The following is a 20,349-nucleotide window of genomic DNA, read 5'->3' as shown; positions in this document are numbered from 1 at the left end:
ACAGACATTCAACACCATGCCTGGCTAGTTTTTATATTTTTTGTAGAGATGGCATTTCACCATGTTGCCCAGGTTGGTCTTGAACTCCTGGCCTCAAGTGATCCTCCCACCTTGGCCTCCAGTATTTGATTGTCAGATGAGTGATAAAAGTCATGATTGGTATGAGATCAGACGAGGGAAAGCTCTAGACCAAAAAGAGTTGGAATAACTTTATGGAAGGGGAGGGATTTAAATGAAACCATGAATTAGAGGTAGAATTTTGATGGATTAGAGAGGCAGATAGTCATACTGCCTCTAAACCAAGATCAGAGCAAGTCAGAATAGTACTAAGTTTGTTAGTAGACAACTAAGCAGTGGGAGTAGTAAAGTGCTTCACAGGAATTTCGAAGGTAGGTTTGATTAGATGTGGAGTAGAATTGTAGACAGGGGAGAGCAGTGAAGAAGTAAGTATTCTGCATTCTATTTAGGCTATTCGTTTAAGAAGTTTGGCAGTAAAAGAGAGAAGAAAATAACTAGAAGGGAAAGGCAATTTAAAAAATATTTTTCTCAAGGTATTAGAAATACATGTGTATTTAAAGACCACAAGAAGGGCCAGGCGCAGTGGCTCACGCCTGTAATCCCAGCACTTTGGGAGGCCAAGGCGTGCAGATCACTTGAGGTCAGGAGTTCAAGACCAGCCTGGCCAACATGGTGAAACCCTGTCTCTACTAAAAATACAAAAATTAGCCAAGTGTGGTAGTGTATGCCTGTAATCCCAGTTTCTAGGGAGGCTAAGGCAGGAGAATTGCTTGAACCCAGGGGATGGAGGTTTCAGTTAGCTAAGATCAGGCCACTGCACTCCAGCCTGGGTGACAGAGCAAGACTCTGTCTCAGAAAAAAAAAAAGACCGTAAGAAGAAAAAAAGGGTTTTTTTTTTGATAGAAAAAATTAGATCTCTGATAGACGTCTTCAATTCTAATTTCAGTTGGTTTTGTTTTGTTTTGTTGTGACATGGGGTTCCGGTTGTGTTACCCAGACAGACTGTAGTGGCCATTCACAGGCGAGATCCCACTACAGATCAGAATGGAATTTTGACCCACTCTGTTTCTGACTTGGGCTGTTCACCCCTCCCTCCTTAGGCAACCCAGGAGTGGTTCCTCGCTCCTGGGAGGTCACCACATTGATGCTGAACTTAGTACAGGCACCCAGTTGGTATAGCATGCTCTAGCCCAGAACACTGGGTTCAAGCTGTTCCCCTACCTGAGCCTTTGGAGTGGCTGGGACTATGGTGTGTGCTGCCATGCCAGGCTGACTTAGTTTTTAAAAAAGGAAATAGGAACACAAGTTATTTTGCACATTAAAAAAAAATTAATACCATCACATAGAAGATGAAGAGAAAAAAATTTTAAAAATTGCTAGCTTTAATTCTTAACCATGTTTTCTGCCTTCAAATCATGAAAAATCTAAGCATTAATCTCTGTTGAAACCCATGTTCATTTCTTGGATACTAATAAACTCCTTCATTTTCTTTCTAAAGACAAAAAACTTCTGGACTTTGTGAATCCAGCTGTTATTTTACACACACCTGCATACACACACACACACCCACGCGTGTGCACACACACACACACACACTTTCCTATTAAAGAGAAATTACTAAAGGGGAGAGAGTGCTTGGTCTTTGGGAAGTTGAGACTAGAATTTATCTGATGTTCCTGCTTTCCTACATACAGCATGAAGAAGACTTTGAATTACGGAAAGAACTGATTGGACAGGTGATGAACCAGCTTGGACAGCAGCTTGTCAGCCAGCTGCTGCACACCTGCTGCTTTTGCCTCCCCCCCTATACCCTACCAGATGTGGCTGAAGTGCTCTGGGAGATCATGCAGGTTGACAGACCGGTAAGATTGTTTTCATAAGGAATTTATCTCATAGTCCCTAAATGTAATAGGCTTTGGTTCCTTAAGGCCAACCCTAATTTTGAAACTAGCCCTGTTTTCTGTCCATGGAACCAAATTTAGGCATATTGCCAAATTAGATTGGTAGATGAAGAGGCCCGTAAAGATCAGTAATTTATTATTGAGTTCTTTAAAGCATGTTTCTATGTCACTGTCATAGGGGGTATATTACCAGAAGTAAGTATCAAGCATTGAATTCAGTTGTGTGGCTGTCCAATGTGAAATTTGTTCACTTGTGAGAGATGCCCAAATGTCAGTTATATTAGTTACGTATTACTCAAGAAGTATTTAATCCTTTCAGACTTATTCTATAGCACTGTATTATTTCTTGGTGATACATCTAGCCAGAACATTTGGAAGCACATAATTGTCAAAGTAACCCACAATGTACAGTTGGATATATTTCCCCTTTGGATTTCTTTGAACCAGATCCTTTATCACCCACCTAAGGATGGAGTTGTTTTTTTAAAGCTATCTAATAATGCCCAAGTAATTTCAGTACTGGGCCACATGACCATAACTCAGGTTATGTGTACTGTGTGAAAGTTGAGTAGAATGGTAAAGTATAATATAACCTGAAATCATTTTTAAAATGGAATTTATAATTTTTAATATTACTGTAAAAGCAGTTCAGGAAAGTACTCATTGGGACCTAGTTAAAGTGAGCTGTCTTACAGAACCACAGAATATAAAATTGATAATAATAATATATAACAGATAGTACCTATTCCTCTCTGGTTCAATACACATGTTCCATTTCAACCTGATAGAGTAGCATATTTGTTTTTCTAAAGAAAAGTACTTTTTGAGCCTCCAGGAATCAGCAAATTTAATTCAAAAGTCCTTGACCTGAGGGAAAAAGTCTTCGTACTCTGCTTAAACTTTTTTACAAATACATTTGGTTCCCAAGTAACAGAAAACTTATGTAAATCTAACTTTATGAAAACATTCTTGATTGTAAGCATATTGTTAAGTGCTAACAACAACAACAAAAAATGAGAACAAGAAGTTTGGACAGGAATAGAAACCAGGTAGTCATGTACTCTAAGGAGTGTACTGTATATCAGCCAGGCACAATGGCTCATGCCTGTCTTCCCAATACTTTGGGAGACCAAGGCAGGAGGATCACTTGACGCCAGGAGCTTGAGACTACCAGCGGGCAACATAGACCCCATCCCTACAAAAAAAAAAAAAATTTTTTTTCTTTTTAATTAGCTGGGTGTGGTGGCATACATCTATAGTCCCAGCTACTCAGGAGGGTGAGGTAGGAGGATTGCTTAAGCCCAGGAGTTCCAGCCTGCAGTGAGCTATGATCATGCCACTGCACTCCAGTCTGAGCTGCATAGCAAGACCCTGTCTCAAAAAAGAAAAAGTTTGCTATATAACAACTATTATGTATTTTTAAGAATTAAGGAGCTGTTATGTATCCATAATTAAGAAATGCTTAGTACTTCATGAGCATTTATAATACTTTTGCTCTGGCCTATTATGGTCATAAATGAATATGATGGGAAAATATATAATGTAAAAAAAAATTAGGTATAAAAGAGTAATTTTACAGCCCAAAACTATGACTGAAGTATACATTCCACTTAAGAAAGGGATGAAGAAATATTAGTGCTGACCCAAAGGACAACAATTAAACTGAAAATAAGAACCCAGAGGAAGTCTGTAGAATTTTTATTTTAGAAAGGAAGGAAGTAAAGGGAGTAGACAATTTTTGTGCATAGGAAAGGCATAAAGAGAATTCTTAGATATACTTATATAAAAAATATATAAGTAAATTAAACAGCAACAAGAGCAAGGTTTTTTAACACAAAGAACAGGCAGATATCACAAAGGAACTGAATGGATAGGACTTATTCTGAGAGAGATGGCCTTAAAATCCTTAAGATTCTGGACTCATATGTCTCATATGTATACTTTCTGACATGGTGGCTTAGTATACTTTTTGCCCCTGCTCTTTCAGGTATCTGAACCTTTACTCTGGATCACTTTTGATCTTTAAGCTCAAGAGTTTTTGGAAATCTGTTTAATTTTAAAAATATACTGGTCAAGTGCTTACACCTGTAGTTCCAGCACTTTGGGAGGATCTCTTGAGCCCAGGAGTTTGAGACCAGTCTGGGCAACATAGAAAGACTCCTCATCTCTTAAAAAAAAAAATTGTTTTTAATTAGCCAGGCATGTTGATGGACTTCTGTAGTCTGAGCTACCTGGGAAGCTGAGGTGGGAGGATCACTTGAGGCTGGAAGGTCAAAGCTGCAGTGCACTGCACGCCAGCCTGGGCAACAGAGTGAGACCCTATCTCAAAAAAGAGAGAGCGAGTGTGTGTGTTTGTGTGTGTGTGTGTGTGTGTTCATGTTCGCATGCGTGCATATGTATATATGTCATATACATTATGACAGGAACAAAACAATAGCCTCATCCCGAAGAAACTTCACTTCTAAGGTGTAGAAAGTCCTTTTCTGAAATGATGCCCGCTGCCCCTTTGAAGGGAAGTCTAGGCATGCATATGCAGACTGCATCAACCCAGAGGGTTTGAAGGGCTAATGAGAGCACTTTTGTTGATTCCTTTACTTGCTCCCAAGTGTAGGGAAGTAAATGCTACTAAGGAAAATTTGTGGGGTTTTGTTAGTATCTATAGGGTCTCAGGTGAGTAAGCTATGCTTCCTTTTAAAACTCTTACCCCTCTTTCCTATACAGACTTTTTGTCGATGGTTAGAAAATTCCTTAAAAGGTTTGCCAAAGGAAACAACCGTGGGAGCCGTCACAGTGACACACAAACAACTTACAGACTTCCACAAGCAAGTCACTAGGTGAGTGATACTGGGGGTTCTTAAGGAGGTGTGGGATGTGGGAAGAAACATATCTTTATTTCTTATGCGCCCTTGGGAAATGGACAATTTATAGTCTGTTTAACCTTGAATTGCACAAATTGGCATTGGAAGCCAATCTGGTGGGAAAACATTCACCATGCTGTGTATGTATGTACATATATTTAACATATGTGATAACTGGTATAAGATTTTTTAACGGTAAGTGGAGGCACTGTTTCTCCCAAAGGAAAATGCACTGAGCAGCTCACTCCCCGTCAGGAGATCTGTCTATATTTTTCTAAGTCCTTCTGAGTTTTCATCCACATTCGGGGGTCAGGAATGTAGGTACCTGAGTAAGGCAAAGCATTGGTTATAAAACATCAGAAAGTGATGTAGATGACAGTGAATTGGAGAATGTTCACCATGCCTAAAGATAGTCAAATTCTAATTTCAAAGAAGTTGTGTAGTCCAAACAGAACATCTGCCTGGGATACATTAGGCCCATGAGGAACTTACAATCTCTGGATTACAGCCTAAAATGTAAAGTGTGTGTGTTTTTTTTACTGTGAACATATAAATATTTTTAATACAGTTACATAGTCTTCCTAATTATTGTTTTATAGCCATAAAGGTGTTACTTGATTTCCTTATAATGCCTCTATTAGTAGACATTTAGATCATTTTTCAGTTTTTTAGTATTACAGATAATGTCAAAAATAGAGCCTTTTCCTTCTACTGAATATTTTCCTTTAAAATGTAATCACCGAATCAAAGGTTGTGAGACTTATGGTCTTAATGGTAATGACAGCAACTTAAGTTGGATTTTATAGCTAAGTGTTCCTTTGCCCTGATAGTCTTTTTATATCTAGAGTCTTTAGAGTTTTGTCTAAATTTTAGACAATGACTTATAATCATACAGTGTGGAAAGATATATGGGTCAAAGAAGGAATGTTATAGCAAGGTTAGTAGTAGTGAAAAAACTGGAAATATTCTAGTTGCCCATCAATAGAGAAAAGTTAAATAATTAACAGAAGCTTATACTAGTAAATAGTCCCAAAGATGAACAAGGAAGAAGAAATATGTGATAATATGGAAAAATATACAAGATAAATTGTAAAGGTTAAAATAACAGTATTACATAACCTAACTTGAGCTTTTAAAATAATTTGAAAATTTTTTAACTGTTATAAAAATACACATAACATGAAATTTACAGTATTAACCATTTTTATAAATGCATAGTTCAGTAGGGTTAAGTATATATTCATGTTGTTGCACAACCAATCTCAAGAACTTTTTCATCTTGTAAAACTAAAACTATACCCATTAAGCAACAATTCTCCATTCTCCCCTCTCCCCATCTCCTGGCAATTAACTTCGTACTTAATGTTTGAGTCTGACTACTCTAGATACCTCATATAAGTGAGATCATATAGATTTGTCTTTTTGTGATTAGCTTACCTCACTTAGTATAATGTCCTTAGGATTCATCTATGTTGTAGCGTGTGCCAGAATTTTCTTCCATTTAAAGGCTAAATAATAGTCCATTGTATGCATATACCACATTTTATTTATCCTTTCATCTGTTGATGGCCATTTGGGTTGCTGTTGTGAGTAAGGCTGCTATAAACACAGGTGTACAAATATCTCTTTCAGCCCCTGCTTTCAATTCTTTTGGATACCCAGAGGTAGAATTGCTGGATCATATGGTGATTCTATTTAATCTTCTTTAATTTTTTGAAGAACCATCATACTGTTTTCCATAGCAGCTGCACCATTTTACATTCCCACTAGCAGTGCACAAAGTTCCAATTTCTCCACATCCTCACCAACACTTGTTATTTTCTGGGTTTTTGAGAGTAGCCATCTTAGCATTTCACACCAAGTGTGAAGTGATATCTCATTGCGGTTTTCATTTGCATTTCCCTAATGATTAGTGATGTTGAGCATCTTTTCATATGCTTATTGGCCATTTGTTTTGTCTTCTTGGAGAAATGTCTATTCAAGTGCTTTGCCTATTTAAAAATTGGGTTTCTTTTGTTGTTTAGTTGCAGGAGTTCCTTTTATATTTGGGATATTAATTCCTTATCAGGTACATGATTTGCAAACATTTTCCTCCATTCTTTAGGTTGCCTTTTCATTCTGTTGATTGTGTCCCTTGATGCACTGAAGTTTTTAATTTTGTTGTCGCCTAGTTTATCTGTTTTGCTTTTGTTGTCTGTTTGGTGTCATATCTAGGAAATCATTGCCAGATTTCATGTCATGAAGTCTTCCGCCTAGGTTTTCTTGTAAGAGTTTTACAGTTTTAGGTCTTATATCAGGTCTTTGATCCTTTTTGAGTTAATTTTTGTATGTGGTATTAGGTAAGGGTCCAGCCTCTTTGTTTTGCTTGTGGATATCCAGTTTTCCCAGCACCATTTGTTGAAAAGACTGCCCTTTCTGCACTGAATGGTCTTGACATCCTTGTTGAAAATCATTTGACCATATACAGGAGAATTTATTAATGGGCTCCCTGTTCTATTCCATTGGTCTATGATGTATTTCTTTATGTCAATGCTGTTTTGATTACTGTGGCTTTGTAATAAATTTTAGAATCAGGAATATGAGGCCTGCAATGTTCACTTTAAAGATTGTTTTGGTGGCCAGGCGCAGTGGCTCACGCCTGTAATCCCAGCACTTTGGGAGGCCGAGGCAGGCAGATCACGAGGTCAGGAGATTGAGACCATCCTGGCTAAAACAGTGAAACCCCATCTCTACTAAAGACACAAAAAATTAGCCGGGCGTGGTGGTGGGCACCTGTAGTCCCAGCTACTCGGGAGGCTGAGGCAGGAGAATGGCGTGAACCCGGGAGGCGGAGCTTGCAGTGAGCCACTGCACTCCAGCCTGGGCGACAGAGCGAGGCTCCGTCTCAAAAAAAAAAGAAAGATTGTTTTGGCCACTTGGGGACCCTTGAAATTCCATATGAATTTTAGGGTAGATTTTTCTGTACAAGAGGTTGTTGGGATTTTGATGGGGATTGTATTGAATCTGTAGATTGCTTTGAGTAGTATTGAAATCTTAACAATATTAAATCTCCAAATCGACAAATACAGTATATTGTTCCATTTATTGGTGTCTTTAATTTCTTTCAGCTACATTTTGTAGTTTTCAGTGTATAAGTTTTTCACCTCCTTGGTTAAATTTTTTCATAAGTTTTTTTTTATGCTATTGTAAACGAACCAACTTGTACTTTAAAGAGCTGTTTTATTATAAATTATACACATACACAGAGGCTACTTTCTGCACAGTAAGTTTTCAGAAAGATATATAAGTGAGACTAGGAGGGGAAGGGAGGCTTTTCGTTTCATAACTTTCTGCACTATGTGCACTTTTTTATGAGCATAAATTACACTTTTATGGGTAAAATCAGATATAGAAGGGAAAGAAAATGAACTTTAAGCAGTGGTACAAAAGCTAGTTGTCTTTTCTCAGAATTGATTTCTTAATGTCACTTTCCAAAATAGTTTACTTTCTCATCTTCTGGAATGTCTCCAACAATTTTGTTAATGTTAAAATCCCAAACCATGGAATGCTATTATTTTATAGTTCACTAAGTGGCTTAAGTAGTAAGCCCAGTATGCCCCAGAAATAACTCACTTTTAGCCATAGATCAAGTGACATGCATGACTGAAAAATAGCATGTGACCCTTCATGACACATTTTGCCAGAAGTGGGGATTTCCCCTCCACTGGGTAGGCATATATTGACTGGGATGACCTTAAAAATTCTTTGATTGCTTTTACTATGAATCTTCTCAGTAGAAGTAGTATTCTATCTACAAGCTGTCTCAGGGGAAAGAAGTATAGTAGTTGCTTCTCTCTGCTTCTGTTTTGCATTATTCCATTCAGTGCTGGTTACAGTATAAGGGTGGGATCGTATTGGCTCTAATTTTCCTAAAGCAAATGGGAACCTAGGGGAAACCCTCCAAAGATGGGGTTTGGAGTCAAGTATGTTGGTTTGAATCTTGCCACATACCCTATTACTTTGAACTTCAGTTTATTTATCAAGTGAAATAGGGTTAGTACTACCAGTCTCATAAGGTTATTATGAGATACCAAATGGAAATCTAAAGAAGATCTTGCACATAGTATGTGATCAGTGAATGTTAACTCCTTTCTCCTTGGAGGAGAAACTTCTAGAATGTCATTATGTACTTGCAAAACTAGCTGGGGCATGTCTCCTGTTGACTCTAAGGCAGCCACCCACACATTCTGGAATCCCACACATTGTAGAATAAGTCTTTGTCAAGCCCTCTTTCCCTCAGTGGGACTAATATATGACAGATAAAATAATATGGTAAGTCTGAAATCAAGGTCATAGATATCCTTTCCTAATTTAAGATAAATCTTGGGGCAAGGAAAAGAGACCTAAGTAAAGCAGTGCTGTGGGGGGGAAAAAACCTGTTATCTTTGTCCTGTGATATGGGAAAATAAGGTGCACCACCAACCTGACCTACTTGATCTTCCATTGCTAAACAAGTTTTGCAGCTCTTCCTATAGCAGGCTGTAACATATGTAACATAGTGGTGGGAAATGAACAGAAGTAAGAGCTAATGTAGAGGTGCTAGAGAAAGGACTTGAGATTGCTCATCCCCTCTTAGTCATTCTCTTCCTCTAGAATGCCTGTAGTAGACAAGACAGAAAGCCCTTGAACTTTCTGTCCCATGCATGACTCAGTCTCCCTTTTGATTTTAAGGTCCGTAACACCTGCCTCAACATGCTACTTTGTTTGCCATTCTGGCAGAGAGGGTGAACTGGTTCAGTTTCATTTCAGCAAGTCCAAGCCTGCTTTTCACATGGTACTGGTAATTAATTCCCTAGCTTTTTTAGTTGGTCAGCTTGAAGAAAGCTGGGACGTTTCAGTCTAAAATAACATTCTTGCTTTCCAAATGCCAGATGAACCTATCATTAACTAAGACCAATTGGGACTAGAAGAAACCCTGCCATCATTTCCATTTCTCCATCTTGGTGTTTATTCTATGACTACTTGTCACTTGTCTGGGGCTCTTCAAAGCCAAAAGGTGTTGAACATGGGAAGCATTGATACTGGAATTAGAGGCCAGTAAGGGGTTGAATCCCTAGTCAAGTCATCAGAGTTTCATTATTTTCTGTTACCTACCAGGTCATCGGATCAAAAGGATCTCATTTCTCAGCACTCCCCTAGTAATCTTATGGGGCTCGAGAAATAGTGACCATAAAAGCTTTCAGAAATATGGTGGAAGGATAGGAATTTGGGGATTAGAAGCCAGAAAACAGAATCTAAAAAATACTGGCAGTTAAAAAAGTAAATAAATAAAAAGCTAAGAAATATCAAACGTCAGAAGGACTGAGACAGAAAATACAGTCATGTGTTACTTAATGATGGGGATATGTTCCAAGAAATGTGTCATTAGGTGGTTTAGTTGTTGTGCAAACGTCATGGAGTATACTTCTACAAACCTAGATGGTATAGCCTACCGGACACCTGGTCTATATAGTGTAGCCTATTGCTCCTAGGCTACAAACCTGTATAGCAGGTTACTGTACTGAATACTGTAGGCAATTGTAACACAATGGTAAGAATTTGTATATCCAAACATATCTAAACATAGAAAAGGTACAGTAAAAATACAGTATAAAAGAGAAAAAAAAAGGTATACCTGTATGAGGGCACTTACCATGAATGGAACTTGCAGAACTGGAAGTTGCTCTAGGTGAGTCAATGAGTGAGTGGTGAGTGAATAGGCGGCCTAGGACATTACCGTACACTACTGTAGACTTTTTATAGATACTGTATACTTAGGCTACACTAAATTTATAAAAAAAATTTTTTCATCAATAATAAATTAACCCTTGGCCAGACACGGTGGCTCATGCCTGTAATCCCAGCACTTTGGGAGGCCGAGGCAGGCAGATCACTTGAGGTCAGGAGTTTGAGACCAGCCTGGCCAACATGGTGAAACCCCATCTCTACTAAAAATTTAAAAAATTAGCCAGGCGTGGTGGTGGGCACTTGTAATCCCAGCTACTCAGGAGGCTGAGGCTGGAGAATCGCTTGAACCTGGGAGGCAGAGGTTGCAGTGGGCCAAGATTGTGCCACCGCACTCCAGCCTGGGCGACAGAGTGAGACTCTGTCTCAAAATAATAATAATAATAATAATAATAATAAATTAACTCTTGCTTACTGTAACTTTTTTACTTTATAAACTAAATTTTTTTTTAACTCTTGGACTCCTTTGTAATAACACCTAGCTTAAAACACAAATTGTACAGCTCATTAAAAAATTTTTTCTTTATATCTTTATAAGCTTTTTTCTATTCTTAAAATTACTTTATTTATTTTTTTTAGCTTTTAAACTTTTTTGTTAAAAGCTAAGACACAAACACATATTAGCCTAGACCTACACAGGGTCAAGATCATCAATGTCACTGTCTTCCACCTTTTTACATCTTGTCCCACTTAGAAGGTCTTCAAGGGCAGTAACACACATGGAGTTGCCATCTCCTAGGATAACAATGTCTTCTTCTGGAATCCCTCCCGAAGGACCTGCCTGAGGCTGTTTTACAGTAAATTTTTTTTTTGTAAGTAGAAGGAATATACTCTAAATTAATGATAAAAAGTGTAGTATAGTAAATACATAACCCAGTAATATAGTTGCTTATGATCAATTATTGTGTACTGTAGATAATTGTTTGTGTTGTCCTTTTATATGACTGGCAGTGCAGTAGGTTTGTTTATACCAGCATCACCACAAGCATGTGAGTAACGCAACATGCAGTTGTTCATCTCTATTATACTCATAGGATCACTGTCATACATGCAGTCCATCATTGACCAAAACATCATTGTAGCACATAACTATAGTTCTAACATTCATGGAGCTTTTTCTTTTTTTTGAGACGGAGTCTTGCTCTGTCGCCCAGGCTGAAGTGCGGTGGTGTGATCTCAGCTCACTGCAACCTCCGCCCCCTGGGTTCAAGCGATCCTCCAGCCTCAGCCTCCCGAGTAGCTGGGATCACAGGTGCCCACCACCACACCCGGCTAATTTTTGTCTTTTTAGTGGAGATGGGTTTCACCATGTTGGCCAGGCTGGTCTCAAACTCCTGACCTCAGGTGATCTACCCGCCTTGGCCTCCCAAAGTGCTGCGATTACAGGTGTGAGCCACCGCACCCAGCCTCAAGGAGCTTTTTGATCCATTTCTATGGGCTCCCCACCAAGGACACTTCAGTTAAACATTTGGCTGAAGTGTTTGACACCAAAGCACTTGCAGATAGGATTGGGGCAGAAGCCAAGTTGACAGTGTCACCTGTCCCTCATTTCACCCTATTGCACTAAAGTTCTCCCACACTTGCATTTCAGTTTCAATACTTTTTCTCATGTGCCACAAAGGAGGCTGTGAAGTTATCATTTCCAAAGTCTCTGCCGGGCACAGTGACTCACGCCTGTAATCACAGCACTTTGGAGGCTGAGGCAGGACGATAGCTTGAGCCCAGAGGTTCGAGCAGCCTGGGCAACACAGTGAGACCCTGTTTCTATCTGTTTCTATCTGTTCTGAAAACAAAACAAAACAGAAGTCTCTTGAAGAAGGGTAAAATTTAAAACATGTAAGACATTAGGATAGCAAAAAAATCTCGGTCTCCAGCACTGTCCTAACTTTCAGGGTTTTCTGTTATCCTAGTCCCTTGTGATAACACACCACATAGCAACTTCTCTTGGGTTACAGATCTTCCTCCTTCCTGACATTGGGAGCATGAGTGATATGGACTCACATACCCTGGCTGCCTCCTTAACAGTCAGTATTAATTTGGAAGTAAAATGAGAAATGTAACACTTAAATTGAAGCTTATTAAATCCACAGAGGTAATGGCAATTCCAATAAAGCCAAAAGACCTTTCTCATTTTCTTTCTTTTTTCTTTTTTTTGAGACAGGGTCTCACTCTGTTGCCCAGCCTGGAGTGCAGTGGCACAATCATGGCTCACTGCAACCTCAACCTCCCCAGCTCAGGTTATCCTCCTGCCTTAGCCTCATGAGTAGCTGGGACCACAGGTGTGCACCACCACACCCAGCTAAGTTTTAAATTATTTGTAGAGACGGGGTCTCTCTGTGTTGGGATTACAAGCATGAGCCACTGTGCCTGGCCACCTGCCTTATTTTCATTACATTTTTAGGATGGAGAGACTAGAAGAAAGTTTCTAGAATGTTCTGTTGAATCAAGTCATGGAGTCTAAGTCAAGGTTCTTAATGATGTTTCAGAACTTACAATGGATGGGGAAATCTGGATGTAGGAACCTAAATGGATAGCTCTATTTTCACCTTTTCTGTTGGATCGCTTAGAGCAGTTTCCTTCCCTGGTGTTTAACCATTATGAGATGAAAAGTGTGTTTTCATCTGCATTGAATCCTTGGCTGTAGGCACTGGTATCTGAGTTAGTTGAGCCAGGGAGAGGGCTACAGGAAGGCAAGCGTATTAAGAATTGCTTCCTGGCTGGGTGCGGTGGCTCATGCCTGTAATCCCAGCACTTTGTGAGGCCGAGGCGGGCGGATCACAAGGTCAGGAGTTCGAGACCAGCCTGGCCAACATGGTGAAACCACATCTCTACTAAAAATACAAAAAAATAGTCGGGCGTGGTGGTGGGCACCTGTGATCCCAGCTACTGGGGAGGCTGAGGCAGGAGAATCGCTTGAACCTGGGAGGCGGAAGTTGCAGTGAGCTGAGATTGCAGTGAGCAGAGTTCCATTGCAGTGAGCAGAGTGCCATTGCACTCCAGCCTGGATGACATGAGCAAGACTCCATATCAAAAAAAAAAAAAAAAAAAGGAAGTGCTTCCTTCTCCACTGCTTTAGCTTTTAGCTTAGCCTTATGTTCATTTAGCAAAAACTGTTATGAAGACAGATACAGTAGAATGAAGCTGGCATCAACTGGTTTCTTGGTGACAGTTTTGGACAAAGGGAGGTCGGGGGGCTTTTGAAAAAACAGGGTCAGTTGAATATTGGGCTATTCATATCACATAGGCATCTCCTGCTTTGTCTCTCTTTCTACATGCTTTAACCCTTTCCTCTCTCCCTCCTCCTCCCACAGGAGGAAATCCTGAGCAGCCTGTTCAACTAGAAAATCAATGACTGGTGGAGACTTAGTTGCTAGACCGGCCTTTGTAAACAAAATCTATCTTTGGAAGAGAATGAGGAAACTTATGAGAGCCTTAGCAACCAAGTGTTGTTGTAGCAGCCTACATTTATTGAATACTGTTTTGTTCACTGCTCTATTTTCATAAGCACTCTGTATGTGGACGATTTTAATCCTCTAAACAGTGTTATGAAGTAGATAATATTAATAGATGAGGAAACTGAGACAAAGATTGGTAACTTGTTCAAGGGCACAGTGGAGCCAAGATTCAAACTCGGGCAGTTTGTGTCCAGAGTCCACCCTTTGAAGACCACCAAGCTTATAACTTTTCTCATATATAATAATTTTTGCCCTGAATTACAGAAAGATCTGAAGCCAGGGTCACTCAGGAGACGATGGAGAGAGCTCCTAGCAGAGTTGGGACGGTTCTCAGTGTGCACTTGTTTTTCAGCATATTCTGTCTTTCTCCTCAGTCAAGGACCAACCTACCTTTTCTTTTCTAGTGCTGAGGAATGTAAGCAAGTTTGCTGGGCCTTGCGAGACTTCACCAGGTTGTTTCGATAGCTCACACTCCTGCACTGTGCCTGTCACCCAGGTGAGGATACATAGTTCCCAGCTTTTGTCTGGACTGTCGGACTGTCGGGGATGCCTGGGAATGGGGATAGGTTTTAATGCCTATCATGGGACCGGTCTTATAGCTAGAGTCAGGGAAGGACTCAGCAGTTTAACTGTGGTGAACAGCTGGAATATACAGGGCCCGGATTTTCTTGGGCCTGGGCAGCCAGTAATTGTCAGTGTCTTTGGGGTACCATTTTCACCTCCATAAGAAAGTAACTGTTACACAGTGCATTGAAATATTTTCTTCCCCCTTCCCCTTACAGACACTTCTAAGATGGTAAGTGTACATGGCAACAAACAAATAAGTATTTTTAACCCGGCCACTTTGGCGAAAACAACCTCAAGTTGACTGTTACATGTGGTGCCAGTCTCCTAAAACTGACCCTCCAGATGTAATGAGCAAAGAGCTTATTCTTATCACTTTTATGACCTGAATGCTGAAGTGCCAGGTTTTGACCGGGGCAGGAGGTATGAATTGAATATCCCTTATCCGAAATGCTTGGGATTTCGGAGGAAAAAACACTTTCAGAAGTGTTTTTCAATTTTGGATTTTTTGGGATTTTGGAATATTTGCAGAATGCACACCAGTTGAGCATTCCTAATCCAAAAATCCAAAATCCCAAATGCTCCAATGCTCATTCGCTTGAGGGTCATATCAGCGTTCAAAAAGTTTCAGCTGTTAGGGATGCTTGGCCCTTACAGGAAAGGAGGAGCATCTTTGGCTCCCGATGAGCACTTTTCTCCACGTGCTTCCCGTCTCCTGGTTCTGAAGCAAAGCAAGAAGCTTAGCTGAAAGGAGTGGGTAGTAGAATTTGGGTGCCAGTTTCTTGATGGAGAGAAGAAAGGTAGCTCTCCTCTAAGCCCACCCTTTGATGTCTCAAGGTGAGTTTCTTCTCCCAGGAGGCAATTCTTGATGAATCTGTAGCACTCACTGGTAGTTTCTGTGTTAAATGCATTCATAGGTAAAAGTGATGTTCAGCAGTGCCTTGCCACACCCAAAATCATTTCTCAACTTTGATTGTTTTAATGAGTAATAATATCATTTGGGATGTCCTGGTTTTGCACGGTGTCTGGGTTAGCTGACAATGATACACCTCATAAGGTTGCTCATGGACAGCTGTAGGTGTTCATGGTTAACTTTTATTGTGCCCTTACTGTGTGTCAGGGCACTGTTTTAAGTGTTTTAGATGTATTAACTAAGATAATCCTCATCTGCTTTTCTGGATTTGTTACTATTTTTCCCATTTTACAAATGAGGAAATAGAGGTTCAACAATGTTTAACAATTTGCCTGACAGTTATTCGTGGAGCCAGAATTCACATGTAGATATTCTGGTACCAGAGTCCTCACTTTGAACCATTCCGCTTAATACAGTATCCTTTCGATAGCATCTAAATTGGTGTTTTGTTTTGTTTTGTTTTCAACTGTTATTAGTAGGCAAAGCCTTCTTTCAAAATAAAATCGACATGAAGCCTGTGGGATTTAGCAGACTGAGGCAAAGCTTCCCTGGTTGCTTTGGAATGGGAGGCCTGGACCTGCTGGCTCTTTGCCCTCCTGACACATCATCCCTTGTTTCCACAGCACACTCAGCATTGGAAGCACACTGCAGACGGTGTCTCATTAAAGCAGTAGCTCCCTTGAACCCACAAGTTAAAACGCCAGACTTTTATTTATTTATTTATTTATTTTTTCTGAGTTCTTATGGCAGACTTCAGAATGAGGTACCTGAGGAAATATAGAAACCTCTGCCTTAAGGTTGATTTTACTAAATGCTCTATTTTCTGGTGCAGTTATTGACTGTCTTATCTCTTTTGTCAGGAATGTCTTTTTTAATTAGAAGACAGGAAGAAAACAAAAACCAGACTGTGTCCCACAATCAGAAACCTCCGTTATGGCAGAGGGGCCTTCACCGCCACCAGGGTGTCCCGCCAGACAGGGAGAGACTCCAGCCTTCTGAGGCCATCCTGAGGAGTTCCTGTTTGGGGGTGTGAGGGAAAATCAGCGCGGATTTTAAAAAGATGGCTGTGGCCTGCCCGGCATGGTGGGAGGGGAGCTGGTTTCCTGGTGAACTTTCTAAAAGGAAAAATAATTTTAAGTAAAGAAAAAAGAAAAAAAAGGAAGACTAAACAGAAACCAGAACTGAAACATTCACCTGGTAGCAAATGACACATGCACGCACACACACATACACGCACAAGCGCCAGTGCGCACGTGTACACGGAAAAACAAAAGGACAAGCTTTCTGTGAAACAAAATATTTACTTAGGGATAATGTGGGGATTCACATGAATTAAATAGCTGCAATTGGAAGAAGAGGGTCAGGGTCATTTGTTCAGGTTTTCTATTGTTTTGTCCTCTCTTTCCTCTCCTACCCTTCCTTCTCTTTCTCTCTCCCCTCCTTTTAAATGCAAATGAGTAGAAATTTCTTCTACCTTCCCCAGCTGTTTCTTCCCACCTTTAGAGTTGTTTAGACAAGGAGGAGTAAGCAAGGAACTTGTTCTGCTTTCTATCGTGGTCACATTGGTGATGCTCAGGACCTGCCAGGGTCAGAATTTATGGATATCTGAACCCTGACCCCGTTCATTCTCTCAGTCCACTTCCAATCCACATCAGATTGTTGTCTGCCTTGGAGAGAAGAGCCAAAACTGGGGTGGGCGGGTGGGTGGGGAGTGCAGGATATAAATGTGTAAGTTTTTGTTTTTTAAGGTTTTTTTCTTAGTGAATTATTCACCCACAGACATGAGAGAAAAAAAGAGGGAGGGTGTGTGGAGAAAAAATGTTTACAGGGCTAACAAGGGATGATGTGTCATTTAGTATTTTACTAAAAAGTGTGGAAATGACTTGATTTTAAGGAGAGGGTGAGGCCGAAGAGGGAAGCCCAAAGCAGATCTTAATGTTTCAAAGGAGTGCAGCCCTTCACAGCCATCAGATATGAGGGCACTGTTCTGTCTGGTGTTGTAGCCATCTCAAGAACAAATCAACAGCAACAAAGAGAAAGAATAAATTTTTAAAATTTAACCAGTGTTTCTTTGTTTTTACTTTCATTCACTGCCTTGTAGCTCGGAAATGGTTCAGCTAGACTAGCTATGGAAGCAGCCTTTGGTACCTGATAGACATCTGGGGATGGAGTTGAAAGGGCAGGCCCCTGCCCTGATGCCACAGACCCTTCAGACTTCAGGGAAGTGGTTCATTCTGCACTTTTTATTCTCCTAATTCACACCAAAGCTCATCACGCTTACATTTTACCCTTTCGTGTAGCCTCAGTGGGAAAGGGAGTTGGGTTACTCTTTCAGTTAAACAGTGTGGTATGGTTTTTCTACTATGGCCACCCAAGTAGACAGTTTCCTGACCTGCAGATTTATTGGTCTTTAAAAAAAAAAACTTTATTGAAGTATCATTAACATAATTTGCATGTGTTTAAGGTATACACTTTGATAAGCTTTGACATAAGATACATCCATGAAACCGTTATCACAATCAGGGTAGTGAACATACTCTTTATTTCCAAAAGTTTCCTTGAACCCCTAGGTAATACCTCTTTCCTCCCTCTTCCCATCCATCCCCATTTCCACATAACCACTGGTTTGTTTTCTGTCACTGTAGATTAGTTTGCATTTTCCTGAGTTTTTAATAAATGGAATCATAACAGTCTGTTATGGCAGTTGGGCTTTGAGCTAATACCTGTAGAGCTGTATTCTAATGTGATACATCTGGCAGTGTTGTTGATATACTGACACTTCTCTGCCTTTTCTTTGCCTGTCACTTTAACTTTTTCACTCCTGGGCATAAATCCTCAAGCTACAGAACAATAGGAATTGGTGAAACAAATCTTCCAGCATAACATCAGTGGTACACAGGGTTTTAATCTCAAAAGAGGCAATATTAGAAGGAGAGAAAAAAACTTGAGTGTTTATAGAGTGATATCAGATTCCAGGGATCAGCACATTATCCCAGCCATCCCTCTCATGTTCTGGCTAAATAATAAAACCTTTAAGTTTTGTCCAACCATAGGTCCTTGAAAAACCAGTTGATTTTGCTCTGTTTAAGGAATTTGGCTGTTTTCACAGGCAATTGTGTGGGGAACTGAAAAAAATGTGTGGAAGACTTAATGCAGCCCTCCTTAGCCACTGAAAAACAGCATGTGGAATGCATATCTAAAGCTATAGCTTTGCAAACAGCCCTGTGTTGTTAATGGTGTCAGAACCTCACTGCTTACTTAAGCCTTACAGATTATTTGAAAGGGCTGCTCTGAAACTTTCGGCAGAGCAAGGATGCCCATCTAGATTTTAATTTAAAAAGGAACTGTTCAGGATCAGCTCACCTAATGGAGATGCTGTGTTTCTGCATGGCATTGTCTAGTAGAAATAGGATGAGTATCTCCCATCCATGTGGGCAGGTCAGCTAACTGCACCTGAACTTGCCTAAGTCATCTCCCCACAGAATTGTCTGTTCCGTGATAGGATTAGCCATGAAATGTTGGCCATGATTATGTGGAACACAGATCATCAGCATTGGAGCTATTTCCAGCAAGACTGTACTAAAACACAGTAACTTGTAATCCTTATGTATCTGAAGGGAATTGTTATAAAGAACAGTAACTGAGAATGCACACCTAAGACATAAAGGAAACTGCTTTTGAATGGCATCAACATTCATGAGTTTATTTAAATGTCTACCTTGTGTGGCCCTGATTTAAGTGAATCATAAGATGAAAGCCAAAACCAAGAGACCTTAAAGGTTCAAGATTTTGCAACAAGATGTGCCTGATTCTTTGGGATAGATTACCAGCAAATGAGAACATTGCCTTCCAAGAATGCTCTTTCAGCAAAAATGGGAAAAGCCATTGATATCTTCTACTCTACAGAGACTGAAAAGGGTACGTTTTTTCTTTTTCTTCCTTTTGTTTTCTTTTCTTTCTTTTTTTTTTTTTTTTGAGAGGGAGCCTTGCTCTGTTGCCCAGGCTGGAGTGCAATGGTGGGATTTCAGCTCACTGCAACCTCTGCCTGATGGGGTCCAGCGATTCTCCTGCCTCAGCCTCCTGAGCAGCTAGGATTACAGGCACCCACCACCATGACCAGCTAATATTTGTATTTTTAGTAGAGATGGGGTTTCACCATGTTGGCCAGGCTGGTCTCAAACTCCTGACCTCGTGATCTGCCCACCTCGGCCTCCCAAAGTGCTGGGACTACAGGCGTGAGCCACTGCACCCGGCCAGGGTAGGTTCTTTATGTCAAAGAGCTGAGAGTCTTAAAAAGGGTATATTTAGTTGGTTATAAGGATGACCTTGGTGGGGACAAGGAGCTTGAAAGAAGGGAGAGAAACTGCTGGGGCTAAAGGGATGCATTCATCCCCAGGATGTGGGCATCAAGGTCCTGTGGGTTCCAACTTAAGCTCCAGCACAGGCCACCAGAGCAGCCAAAAGCTACTACCAAGGGGAGCCCTAGCCTGGCTTGGGAGCAGTGAATTGTACCTCACACTGGCCTGCCTTTACCTCTGGAGTTTGTTACATCTGTCACTTCTGGATAATGTTCATCCACAGCTGGCTACTACAACACAGAGATCTGTAAGTGACAGCCAGGTTTTCATTGCTGTTTTCATTTTATTTTTAGGAAACCAATTAATACAAATTCAGGGGAGATTTTTGGCAGTTACTCAACTGCTAGCAGTACTGGGGAAGTCAGCCCACTCATGGTCGCGAGGGGCACCTGGCCCTTCCAAGCTTCCCCAATTCATCTACACTCAGTCTCCCTGCTCCATCATTCATCAAGGGTTGCAAACTCAAATGCCCTTAGGGACACAGAGAGCAGTGAAAGGAAGCAGGCCAGGAGAGGACCG

The 20,349-nt window shown here is 40.5% G+C and overlaps 1 protein-coding gene across 7 annotated transcripts in view; it reads left to right on the top strand.

Annotated features, from left to right (window-relative positions):
- Positions 1–17,532, top strand: part of TNPO3 (transportin 3) — a 101,817-nt gene extending 84,285 nt beyond the window's left edge. For all 7 annotated transcript variants that reach the window (XM_063815575.1, XM_063815574.1, XM_016958142.4 and 4 more), the window contains 4 exons: positions 1,713–1,880; positions 4,641–4,753; positions 14,400–14,491; positions 16,333–17,532. In XM_063815575.1, the coding sequence (XP_063671645.1) occupies positions 1,713–1,880; positions 4,641–4,753; positions 14,400–14,460 (342 nt within the window). In that variant the 3' untranslated portion in view covers positions 14,461–14,491; positions 16,333–17,532. The remainder of the gene's footprint in view (positions 1–1,712; positions 1,881–4,640; positions 4,754–14,399; positions 14,492–16,332) is intronic.
- The last annotated feature ends 2,817 nt before the right edge of the window (positions 17,533–20,349 follow it).

The sequence above is a fragment of the Pan troglodytes genome, chromosome 6 (genome assembly GCF_028858775.2).
Source record: "Pan troglodytes isolate AG18354 chromosome 6, NHGRI_mPanTro3-v2.0_pri, whole genome shotgun sequence".
Lineage (NCBI taxonomy): Eukaryota > Metazoa > Chordata > Mammalia > Primates > Hominidae > Pan > Pan troglodytes.
The sequence above is the reverse complement of the archived record's forward strand: the minus strand, read 5'-3'. Positions and strand labels throughout refer to the sequence as shown.